This window comes from Panthera onca, chromosome A1, assembly GCF_046562875.1.
Source record: "Panthera onca isolate mPanOnc1 chromosome A1, mPanOnc1 haplotype 2, whole genome shotgun sequence".
In the NCBI taxonomy this organism is placed as follows: Eukaryota; Metazoa; Chordata; class Mammalia; order Carnivora; family Felidae; genus Panthera; species Panthera onca.
Window position 1 is genome coordinate 51,595,044 of NC_138339.1, and position 11,320 is coordinate 51,606,363.

Here is an 11,320-nt window from a genome sequence, read left to right on the forward strand (position 1 = left end):
CCCCTCCCCCCCCCCCCCCCCCCCGCGCGCGCCCCAGGACTGTGAAGGGAGTTAGTTTCAGCAGTTGTTTTCCTGTTGCCTGCTTTTGAATTATTGTTTCTTTTAGAATCGCAGAATCTTAGGATGTTAAAAAAAAAAGTCCGTAGGAAAGGCAACAGCTTAAGTTTTTCTACAGAACTGTAAAATGAATGGGGAAGTTCGTGACGTATTAAGGGGAAAAAAAAAGGCAGTTACAATTAGTATTAATTAGTAGCCGCGTATTGTGTAACACGTTGGGGACGTGGTGAAGAAAAAGTGACTTTATGTCCTCGAATTTAGTCATGCAGAGTGAAAAAGACACTTAAAATAATTTCAAATAATTTACAGTTGTAAAAAGTCGCTGTGAAAGGAATACCAGGTGCTATGAGAACATAAGGGACTAATAGGTAATTGTGACTTTCTGCACCCAAGTGATCTTGTGTTTTACCTTTAGGAAAAAATACTATAAAACAATTTCTATTTAAGGAAACCAATAGTATCTGATATCCCAACCCTCCTTTTAAAGTGCACATATGGTGGCGCAGTCGGTTAAGCGTCCGACTTCAGCCAGGTCACGATCTCGCGGTCCGTGAGTTCGAGCCCCGCGTCAGGCTCTGGGCTGATGGCTCGGAGCCTGGAGCCTGTTTCCGATTCTGTGTCTCCCTCTCTCTCTGCCCCTCCCCCGTTCATGCTCTGTCTCTCTGTGTCCCAAAAATAAATAAAAAACGTTGAAAAAAAAAAAATAAAAAAAAAAAAAGATGTAATTAAAGTGCACATATGAAGTAAGATAAAATACTGGAAAATAAGCAGTCATTTTGGTAGTAGAATTTCTTGTGTTTTCTTTGTGCTGTTATCTTTTCTTCCTCAAAGTAACATGTATTGCTTTTATTTTTTTAATTTTTTTTAAATGCCTATTTATTTTTGAGAGAGAGCACCAGTACAGGAGGGGCAGAGAGAGAGAGAGAGAATTAGAGAATCTAAAAGAGGCTCCAGGCTCTGAGCTGTCAGTACAGAGCTCCATGGGGGCTGGAACCCATCAACAGGGAGATCATGACCTGAGATCATGACCTGAGCTGCAGTGGGAAGCATAACCCACTGAGCCACCCAGGCGCCTCAACGTGTATTGCTTTTAACAGTAAAAGTGAAAATAGTTAACATCCTTGCCTCAAAAGGAGCCAATCGTAATCTTATTTTTTTCTTATTAAAACTTTGCAGTGCCTAGAGTTGAAGAACGTAAATACTAATTTTGATTTTACAGGGCAGTAGGTGAAGGGATAGAATAGATCAGAGAATGGCCTGAAAGCGAGTAGTCTCTGAATCACCTATGTTTTATTTTTATCTTTTAAAACAATTATTGCAATTTGCTTGGAAGGTTTGAGGCCTGTTTAAAACCACCAGGCACAAGGCATGAGGCTGGCTCAGTAGGTGGAGCATGCAACTCCTGATCTTGGGGTTGTGATTTTGAGCCCCATGTTGGGTGTAGAGGTTACTTAAAAATGAAGTCTTAAAAAAAAAGACCCAAAAAACAAAAACAAAAAAAACCAAACAGGCACAATCCAGGAAGCATATCTCCTAGAGGAATCATAAAATATGCTGGACAAGAAGGAAGAGTATTTTGTAAGGTTTGGGTTCCTCCTGGAGGATTTTGAGGAGGGTTGTAGGGAAGCAAGGGTCAGTACTAGATGGGTTGCTGTTTGTAAATCTCAATTAGAATTAACTGGGATTGATTAGGATCTAGGTGCTGTTATAAGGTGAGGGTGATTTACTAATTGGGTAATTCCAATAATAGTAGGGAGTCTGGGGCATCACTGGTGAGAAAGCAGTGATCACACAGAGTGGTTTATAGCATTTTACATTTACTGTATGACCTTTGGAGACCATGCTTCCTGTTGTAGGGGAAGACAGACCCTGGGGAGATAAATATCTTGCACCCAAAGACCTAAGGAGATAGAGAATCCCCACTTTGAAGCTTTAGTACTGTACAGATTGGTTTCAAAATGAACACTTTTGTGTGCTGATGATGTAATATGGAGCTGAAACATTTAGGAGGAGATACAGGGTGAAAATAAGGGGAGGAGTAGGAATCAAAGAAAAAGGACAGGGAAGGGGCAATAAAGGTATAAATGTTTTTTTGTCCTCTTTACCTTCTTGAGTTAGGATCTTTTTTCCTTGATGCCTAGCTCAGTGTCTAGCATTTAGTTAACATTCAATAAATATTTATTGAACGAATTAATCCTTCAATTCTGGTCCTGAAATGCTAGGGAAAAAGGGCCAATGAACTGACATATATTGAGAACTGCATCTATGCCAGGTGTAGTGTGAAACCTTTTGTGAAATAATGTAGGCTCAACTGCTCTCTCCCAACTTACCTCCAAGTTAGAATGTATCTGGTGACCTGTGGGGAGTAGGGATTGGATGACACTGGTCAATTTTGGTCTTTTGAATTTATTCCTTTACCTTGTATTTGTTCAATCTGTTTCCATTTACTATAGAAATAGGAAAAGGTCATTAATTTTTCCAAGAATAATTTCTCTCCTTAACTTGGAAATTAGAATTCCTTTTCTGTATTTTTATTATTCCCCAGATCTTTTTCTCATCTTTCTGCCCTCTCCCACCAGGCCCTTCTAGGCAGCTTTGATGACTGTATTGTTGAGATGTCAGAAGTTTAAAATAATCCTATTAAAAATAGAATTTGAAAGGAAACCTGAATTATGTATTCATGAGGATCATCATTTTGTTCATGAGCCAGATTCCTGACGCGGCATCCTAGCCTGAAATGTTAAGGGTTATTCTGCAATTAGGGAATAATCAGTCTATTCTTAATCACAAACCTAAAGGAATGACACAAACATTGCTGTTTGATTTATCTGTATTTACACTGCTTCTTAATTTTTAATTCTGCTCTTCTGGTGTTCCTTAGAGGGAATAAGTTGTTTTCCCACTCGACTATATGTTTGTTTTTTTCTTTTTTCATACATCTGTTGAAATACAACTGTATATATCCATAGTTCCTCAGTTATTTTTCTAATGACTGCAATGCCTTTCCTCCAGTGCTGCCTCTTCTTTTTTATTTGATCTGGTCAATTTACTCTTTGGACAAATAGTTAATTGAAGACTTTAGGAAAATACTTCTGTTGCCACTTTGCCTTGACTTTTTGAACCTCACAATCATTTAAGAACTTCCTGGCTGTCCTAGAGTCTCAGGAAAAAAACCCCAAATCTCTGTATCTTGATATCATGATAATCATTTACTTATTGGAATCGAAGACCATATTCACTCCCTTTCTATCTCTGTGAGGAGCATGTTAAAAACACCTACAACTAAAGGTGTCAGCAGGTTTGATTTTTTTCTTCCCAGGAAGCAAGCTACTAACTTCCCGGAAAAAGCTTTCCAGGCAGTGCGCGAGGAGCTTAGATTCCTCCCATTGGTTCTTCCTGGAGCCCCACCCACGGTCCCGCCTCCTGGGCGGATGAACCAATAGGGGTGTGGGTTGTGGTTTAAACGCCGGGTCTGGCGCGACCGCGGCAGGCTGTCTTGGAAGAGTTTGGCTGTTGGCTCTTACGTGGGCGAACCGAGTGGTCGTGAGTGTTGGGCGCGCGGGGCCCGCGAGGAAGGAGGTGGGCTGGGCGCTGGAGGTGGGAGGACCTGGGGCTTCCCGGGATCGTCAATAGCGCCCAGTTAGGTTGAGCCGCGGACTGGGACCGCGGACGCAGCCCTCGGCAGTTCGATTCTGATGAGTACTAGGACCTGTGCCAGCCCTAAACCGCCGACTCTTCTGGAACTTAGAGCCTCTGACCCAGGCTTCAGGAGTTAAGAGCTGGATTAAATGCCTGTTGCCTGAAGAACGGGCTTCGCTGTCTCCTTAGTTCTAGTTTTTGAGTGGCGTGCCCAGGGTAGAAAGTTTGGTTTTTGCTACCTACATCATCGCTTCTCTCATCTTCCTAACCCCCAGGGTCTAATATGTATTTCGCACCCGCAGCTGATCCAGAATGGCTACCCTGATCTTTGTTGATAAGGAAAATGGAGAACCGGGCACCCGTGTGGCTCCCAAGGACGGGCAGAAGCTGCGGTCTAAGCCTCGTAAGTAAACGGGCTGCAGTCGGAGTTACCGTTGAGTCCGGAGTCACCGGAATCAATTGTGGGCGTGGCTTGGAGTCGGGAGCAGAGGGGAGGCATCAAGTATTGGGGAATGCTCCTATTGCGATTTGCTTATGTTGGGTTTCTTTTATTTATTTATTTTTAACTCTTTACATGAAAGAGTATCTTAATTAAGTATCTTAAGCGATTATTTAAGAGCGTACAAAACTGAAGTACTGTTAGGCATATGGCCAAGCCACTGTCAAAAATTGGGATTGAGTCTGGGGATGAGAATTAGGCCAAGTTTATACACACAATCAGTCTTCAAGTTGGGCAGGTTTTACTGCCTGAATAATCTTATAGTAAGACTTTCTCTTCAGCAGTCAAAACTTTAGATGGGAGATCTCAGGTTTCAACACCACGTGTAGGCAAAATGTTTGATGCTCAAGCAACCTTGCCTAAAGTTACCAGAAAGGCTTTGGGAACTGTCAACAGAGCCACCGAAAATTCAGTAAAGAACAATGGACCTCTCAAACAGAAGCAGCCAAACTTCTCTGCCAAAAAGGTAGGTGTTGGCTACAAACTGGTTGTCTAAACACTTCAGCACTTTTGACTCTTAAAATGACTATAGGCACCCTATCTTTCTTGTGAGTAGAAGGAAATATAGGCTACCAAACACTGATTAGCAGGAGGGAATCCTGTTCTCTTTGTGGACTTCCTCTGTGCCTCAAGATTAGAAGTCTCACAAGCAGCTGGTGAATGTTGTTGCCTCACCTGCTCTTAACTAGCGTTGAAGCAGATTGGTTGGTGGTATCTACTTACAGATACAGAAAGTACTGAGAGGGAGGGTACTTTGCAAGAGGTCACATAGCTAATATAATAGCTCATGTGCTGCCACCCTCCTCCCAGTCTCCTAGAGTGAGCACCAGGTACTCTACTTTGCAAACATGTTGACCTTTGTGTGTGTGCATGAGTAGCAGGTCAGTGCATCCCAGACTAAGAAGACTTTGCTGTGAAAGATGACTTCAGCGTGTAGATTAACACTTTATTTGAATAATTGTCTTAATGTATATTAGGAAGAACACTAATAATTTAGATCAAAATAAAACTTGTAATGTGGTTTAGGACAAGATATGTTTTTTATTTTTATTTTTTTTAAATGTTTATTTTTGAGAGAGAAAGAAGGGGAGGGGCACATAGCGAGAGGGAAACCGAGAATCCCAAGCAGGCTCTGTGCTGCCAAGACAGCCTGATGTGGGGCTTGCACCCACGAACCATGAGATCATGACCTGAGCCGAAATCAAGAGTCAGATGATGCTTAACGGACTGAGCCACCCAGGCGCCGCCAAGATGTCTTTTTTAAAAAGTAAGTTGAGTAAGAAATGTTAAATTCAAGTATTGCAAGGCTATGACAAAAATAATGAGAATGTGACATAGCACTCAAGTGTGGGAAACCCGACTTTAGAGATTTCCTCTAGGGGTGCCTGGGTGGCTCAGTCGGTTAAGCATCTGACTCTTGGTTTTGGCTCCAGTCATGATCTCGGGGCTTCTTGGGTTCAAGCCCCTCAATGGGCTCTACGCTGGCAGCATGGTTCTCTCTACCCCTCCTTACCCCCGTCTCTCTCTAAATAAATTAAAGAAAATATTTAGTATACACATATGATGTAAGATTAAATCTTACAATAATACGTAGGTTTCTGCTTTGGCCTATTGTAGACTGGCTACCTGCCCAATTTAGGCTAGAGAATTATCCAGGCTACTCAAGTCCTTGACTGTCTTTTGTTGGCTCTTACTCAGTGTGTATTTCAACTTAATATTAACTAAGCAAATAAATCAGGTGACACTGATGGAAACACAAATGGAAAGCACACTTCCAAAAGCCAAAAATGGCTTCTAGGATTAGTTTCTATTTGGGTGACTCCTGCCCATTTTCTGTGTCAGGTTGAGTGATTGAGTTGATTAGCTCTGAATTAACTCTGTATTCTTGGTAACTTAGGCTGAGAGTTGCTGATACTTAAATAACAGACTAAACTCTTTAGCCGTGCTACTAGAATTGCTTGCTGAATTGTATTTGTATGTAATTAATGAGAACTAAGGATTACAGTTGCTTAGAAGTCTGTGTGAAAGTGGTGAAGCAGTCACATACATGTCTGGAAGACTTATCTCTTGTACTAATCTATTGACAAGGTTTCCACTCTCATTCATATTTTCTTGGGTGGTTTTAGGTAACTGAGAAGACTGTCAAAGCAAAAAGCACTGTTCCAGCCTCGGATGACACCTATCCTGAAATAGAAAAATTCATTCCCTTCAATCCTTTAGGTAGTATTTTTTTTTTTTTTTGTATTACAAAAATGCTTTAGTCTTGAGTTTCTCTTAGAATCCTATTCAGCTCTAATTTGATATGAATAGACCTCTGACCCCAAATTGTAATAAGACTCTCTGAATCTGGTCTTTGCACAAATGTATTTGGTGGTGGATTTCTTTGTAAGGAACCTCTGAGGTCTGAAGGGGAATTGGTGCGAAGGTGTGGAGAACATTGTTCCCGACCTCAAAAACTTCCCACATAAGGGAGATAAGATGTGTTCACTAATAGTGAACAAGTGTAAAGTGGACATTATTCCTGGCAAGGGTTTTTGAAAGTGGGTTTTATGTCGAGTTGAACAATGTCTGAAAAAATCCACATAGTCTGTGAAAACGTGTTTCTATTCCTTCAACCTGCTATGTGAATCAAGTATTTTCTGTTACAGAACCACCTTTTCAAGCTTTTCCCATTTGAGGAGAGGCTACTGTATCCAGGCTTTGGGTGCAGTGGTTAACAAAGACAGGTCTCACCCTGAGGGAGCCCATGATTGGGAGGGAAACCCCAAACGAATCCTCTCACTGTCAGTGAGCAAGGAGAAAAACTGGTCCCTTAGGGGGAACTGAACCTCGCCTGGAAGAGTGGGGAAGGTTTCTTTTAGGAAGTGACAGAAGTTGAGTTTTAAAGGCTATCTGGGGATAGCCAGGTGAAGAAGGGGAGGGGCAGGGCAAGAACACAGCACAGAAGTGTGTGCAGAGATCCTGAGGTAGAGCTGAGGACTGGAGGGGTTCTGGGAAGTGAAGGCAGAGAGAAGGACAATACGGATGAAACTCGGGAAGGTCACATAGAGCCTTCTACATTTCTGAACTGGAACTTTCGGCCTTTCATCCAAAGGCATTTAGTCATCCTGTACACATCCAGCTTGTCCCTGGCTTTTATATAATACAATTCTGCAGTTAGTGTCCTCGAAATTGTACTGTGAGTTTGTGAGGATAGCTGGAGAGTGGACTTGAAGGATTGCTGAGTCATCTCAAAGGGGAGGTGATTAAGTTTTGATACAATGTAGTGCTTCCATGCTAATGATTACAATTCAGCCATTAAGGAAAATGGTGAGGTAGATTTATGCATATTGATCAAGAAGGAGGACTACAATATGCTGTGTTTGAGGAAAGAGCTACTAAGTTGCCCCCCAAAATAGCATAAATTACTGAACCCACCTGCAGTGGATGAGGATGCCTGCTTCCCCTACAGTCTCTAACGACAAATGTTTAAAAACTCTTAACCTTATCAAAAAGGCAGTGGGTATCTCATGGTTTTAAATTGGGGTGCATGTCCATGTAGTGAGCATATTTGATCATTAGCCTTCGATAGTTTTTTTTAACTTCCTGTTTGTATCTTTGTTTTCCTTTGATAATGACTTTTTCAGCAGCTTTTGTGGTTAAAGGAGATTAGCTTTATTAGGTTGCAGACTTTTTCTTCTGGAGTCTTTTGTCTGTTTATGGTTTCCTTTATAATTCATTGGTTTCAGATTAAGTAGTCACCATCCCGCAGTTCCTTTTTAACTTCTGGGTTTTAGCAGTCTTGGAAAGAGTAGGGTAATTCCTAGTATTTAGGCTTTAGAGAAGTTTCAGACTAGAGAAAATAATGGTTCTCCCCCATCTTTGTTCTTTTGAGGAAATGCTAACCCCCTTGAAAAAAGGAAAGACTCAATATTTAAATTCTAGTTTTGTTACTGTCAAGAAAAATCTGTATTTTTTTAATTAAAATTTTTTAGGGGCACCTGGGTGGCTCAGTTGGTTAAGCATCTGACTCTTGATTTTTGCCTTGGGTTATGATCTCATGGTTTGTCCTGGGATTGAGGCTCCATGGTTAGTCCAGCATGGAATTGGTTTGGGATTCTGTCCCTCCCTCTCCCTCTGCCCCTCCCTCTCCCTCTGCCCCTCCCTCACTCGTGTGTGCTTTCTCTCTCTCTCTCCCCTCTCTTTCAAAATTACTTTAAAATTTTTAATTTTTTTGATCTCCATGCCCAACATAGGGGTCGTACTCATGACCCTGAGATCAAGAATTGCATGCTCTACCAACTGAGCCAGCCAGGTGCCCTAAGAAAATCTTTTTGAAATAATTCTAAGAAGTAAGTAAGACACTTGGATTATAAAGAGTGTTACTTAACACAATGGTTTTCGTCTTTTTTTTTTTTCTTTTTTTTTTTTTTTTTTTTTACACGTCTGTGACCACTCTTAAAAGTTAGTGAAGACCCCAAAGACCTTTTCTGTGTTGTTTAAATTTCCTGTATTGGGAATTTACACTGGTTAAAAAAAACCAAACAAACCCTCAAAAAAAAACCCCATTATGTAACTTTTTTTTAAACATTTCTAAAACATCTAGAAGAATGACATGGTTTTGTATATATGTGTGTGTGTGTGTGTGTGTGTGTGTGTGTGTGCATACATACATATATTTTTTTTTTGGTTTTATATTTTTGAAAATTTGGTTAATTTAGCTTAACATAAAACATCTGTATTGTAAGTCTGCATTCAATCCATTGCATCTCTTGTTTTGGTTGAAGTACATGGAAAAAAATTTGGCCTCCTGAAGATATGTAGTTAGGACAGGGAGGAGCATTTTAATAGTCTTTTTAGATAAGTGTGGAGAGTTCTTTCCTACAACACTAACACCTAACAAGTGGCAATTTCTGAATGTATGGTTGAAATGTGTAATCTGAAACCCTGTCAGTGAACATTTTGTACTCCGAAAGTAAAATCCATTGGGCTGTTCTGCATTTAAATGCAAAAATAAAAGATACATTTAATCACGCATTGATCATTTAGAAATGATGATCCACGGGGAAATGTAGATCATCCAAATGTTGAAGTGTTTCATTATGCAATGTCAAATATGCACTCATTAATGTCACCACTGATCTCATTGGAAAAGTGTAATATTAGGAAGTTGTCAAGCTAATGATTACAGATAAGTTTTTAAAAATTCTAGTGTTTTGTTTTTTTTTTTTTTTTTCCTTGAAATTGTGTATTTTGTTGTTGGCAACAGATACTGTTTTCCTTGAGGTGATGGACTTCTTTATTCCTCTAAGGAAATGTGCTACAAATACCCAAGTCTAAGCAACTACAGTTTGTCTTTCCATTGTTATTTCAACTAAACAGTGTTTCAGGATAAAGGCCTCTAGTTTAGCTTGAAAACCAAATAATGGCACAAATCTTTTTTCTTTGAGCTCACCGTGGTACTTGAGTATGCAGAAGTGCTTTATGGAGTACTTCTCATTTCATCATACAGAATACTAAAAAGACATGTTCTTAAGGGTCGAGAGCTGACAAAATTAATACTTTTTACTGCATGTGGTAAAGTGATATGTGAAGCTGGCATTTTTTACTGCAAGCCAGTGGTATTGAAGAATATAAGGACTACAAAATACAGTTTATTGCCGCTGCCTTGATTTGTGCTAAGGCACAGCAAGCAATTCCATCCATTACTGCTTTTGTACCATCATTGCAAATGTCAGCACAGTGGAAGAATGTGTTAATGTTATTAACAACCTATTTTGACCTCATGCACCCACTGAAAGGGTCTCAGATCCCCAGGGGTCCACTGACCACCCTGAGAACCACTGCTCTGATAAAGTGCTTTGTCTTTGTGACAGATTTTGAGAGTTTTGACCTGCCTGAAGAGCACCAGATTGCACACCTCCCCTTGAATGGAGTGCCTCTCATGATCCTTGATGAGGAGAGGGAACTTGAAAAGCTGTTACACCTGGGCCCCCCTTCACCTCTGAAGATGCCCTCTCAACCATGGGAGTCTAGTAAGTGAACAAGTGTCCTTCTAGAAGAGCTGCAAATTACTTGTGTCATAATACTTTCATTATCGTGGGGGGCAGAGTTGTATGGAAGGTTAGCCTACAGGTAATTTCCGTCTTTCAAACTTCAGGGATAGGGTTTCAGAGTAATGAAAACTCTCAATTGGTACTGTTTTCAATCTCAAATGCCCAGCCAAAATCAAGTCATTCTGGAATGTAGACAGTCTTAGATACAGAAAACAAGATTAAGTTTAGCCTATGGCTTCTTAGGTTATAACTTGAAGTATAACAAACTTGCTTGGAATGAGAATTCCAAGTTATATCTAAAGCTAATCTAGAACCAAGACCCCTGAGCACAGTAGCATAGAATGACAAAACCTTACGGCCAATGTTTGAGGCCTTGGTTCAAGCTGGTGATTAAAAACCATCAGTATGTTTTCTATTTGTTCTGATGGGATAGCGTATTCTATTTTATAAGTTAGTGATATTGTTGGCTCTTGTGTGGGTCCTTAAAAACAATAGTTTCAGGCATGTCTAAGATTCATTTCCTAATGAAGATTAATTCTGGGATCTTAGCCACATTCAAAGCAGTGTGTGGGTGTGAGAGTGTATGTATGTATGCATGCGTGCAATGTCTAACTGGGGTGGGGTAGGGATTCAATATGCAAAGGGGAAAATAAGAAGATAAAATTGACAACTAATGTGTATGTTGAGATGGACGATGACATAAGGGTTTGCAGATATTGAATAAGAAATTCCTGTTTTCTAGATCTGTTGCAGTCTCCAAGCGTTCTGTCGACCCTGGATGTTGAATTGCCACCTGTTTGCTATGACTTAGATATTTAAATTTCTTAGTACTTAATAGTTTGTATGTTTTGTATTAATAAAGAAATTCTTTAATAGACTCTTCCTAATATTGTAGTTGGTTTTCTGTGGAATTTACTTAAAACAGTATGAAAATTAGTGGAAGTGTTTGATAAGGGTCTGTCATCGGACAACGGAAGTGTATCTGACTTGAAAAGCTTACCTTAAAACCTTTTGGGTTGTTTTAATCGTGAATTTAGCAGCTGCTTCCCTTCAGAAGCTGTTTTCCCTGAAACATACATCCATAAATGTG

At 40.2% G+C, this 11,320-nt stretch overlaps 1 protein-coding gene across 7 annotated transcripts; it reads left to right on the forward strand.

Annotated features, from left to right (window-relative positions):
* The first annotated feature begins 92 nt into the window (after window positions 1-92).
* PTTG1 (PTTG1 regulator of sister chromatid separation, securin) lies at window positions 93-11,117 on the forward strand. 7 transcript variants are annotated; one of them, XM_078446496.2, is made up of 6 exons: window positions 93-425; window positions 3,999-4,099; window positions 4,477-4,661; window positions 6,322-6,415; window positions 10,051-10,209; window positions 10,973-11,117. In XM_078446496.2, the coding sequence occupies exons 2-6, from the start codon at window positions 4,009-4,011 to the stop codon at window positions 11,047-11,049; spliced, it is 606 nt and encodes a 201-aa protein (XP_078302622.1). In that variant the 5' UTR covers window positions 93-425; window positions 3,999-4,008; the 3' UTR covers window positions 11,050-11,117. The 7 variants fall into 7 exon arrangements, with proteins under 7 accessions (XP_078302622.1, XP_060490903.1, XP_060490904.1 ...); XM_060634920.2 differs by lacking the exon at window positions 93-425 and adding an exon at window positions 3,484-3,600; XM_060634921.2 differs by lacking the exon at window positions 93-425 and adding an exon at window positions 3,489-3,600 and having other exon boundaries at window positions 3,972-4,099.
* Window positions 11,118-11,320: the final 203 nt, after the last annotated feature.

Coding starts and splice junctions, on each gene's coding strand:
- PTTG1 (XM_078446496.2), top strand. CDS start 4,009: ATGGCTACCCTGATCTTTGTTGATAAGGAAAATGGAGAACCGGGCACC. Junction 4,662..6,321: donor CAAACTTCTCTGCCAAAAAG/GTAGGTGTTGGC, acceptor GGGTGGTTTTAG/GTAACTGAGAAGACTGTCAA. Junction 6,416..10,050: donor CATTCCCTTCAATCCTTTAG/GTAGTATTTTTT, acceptor TCTTTGTGACAG/ATTTTGAGAGTTTTGACCTG.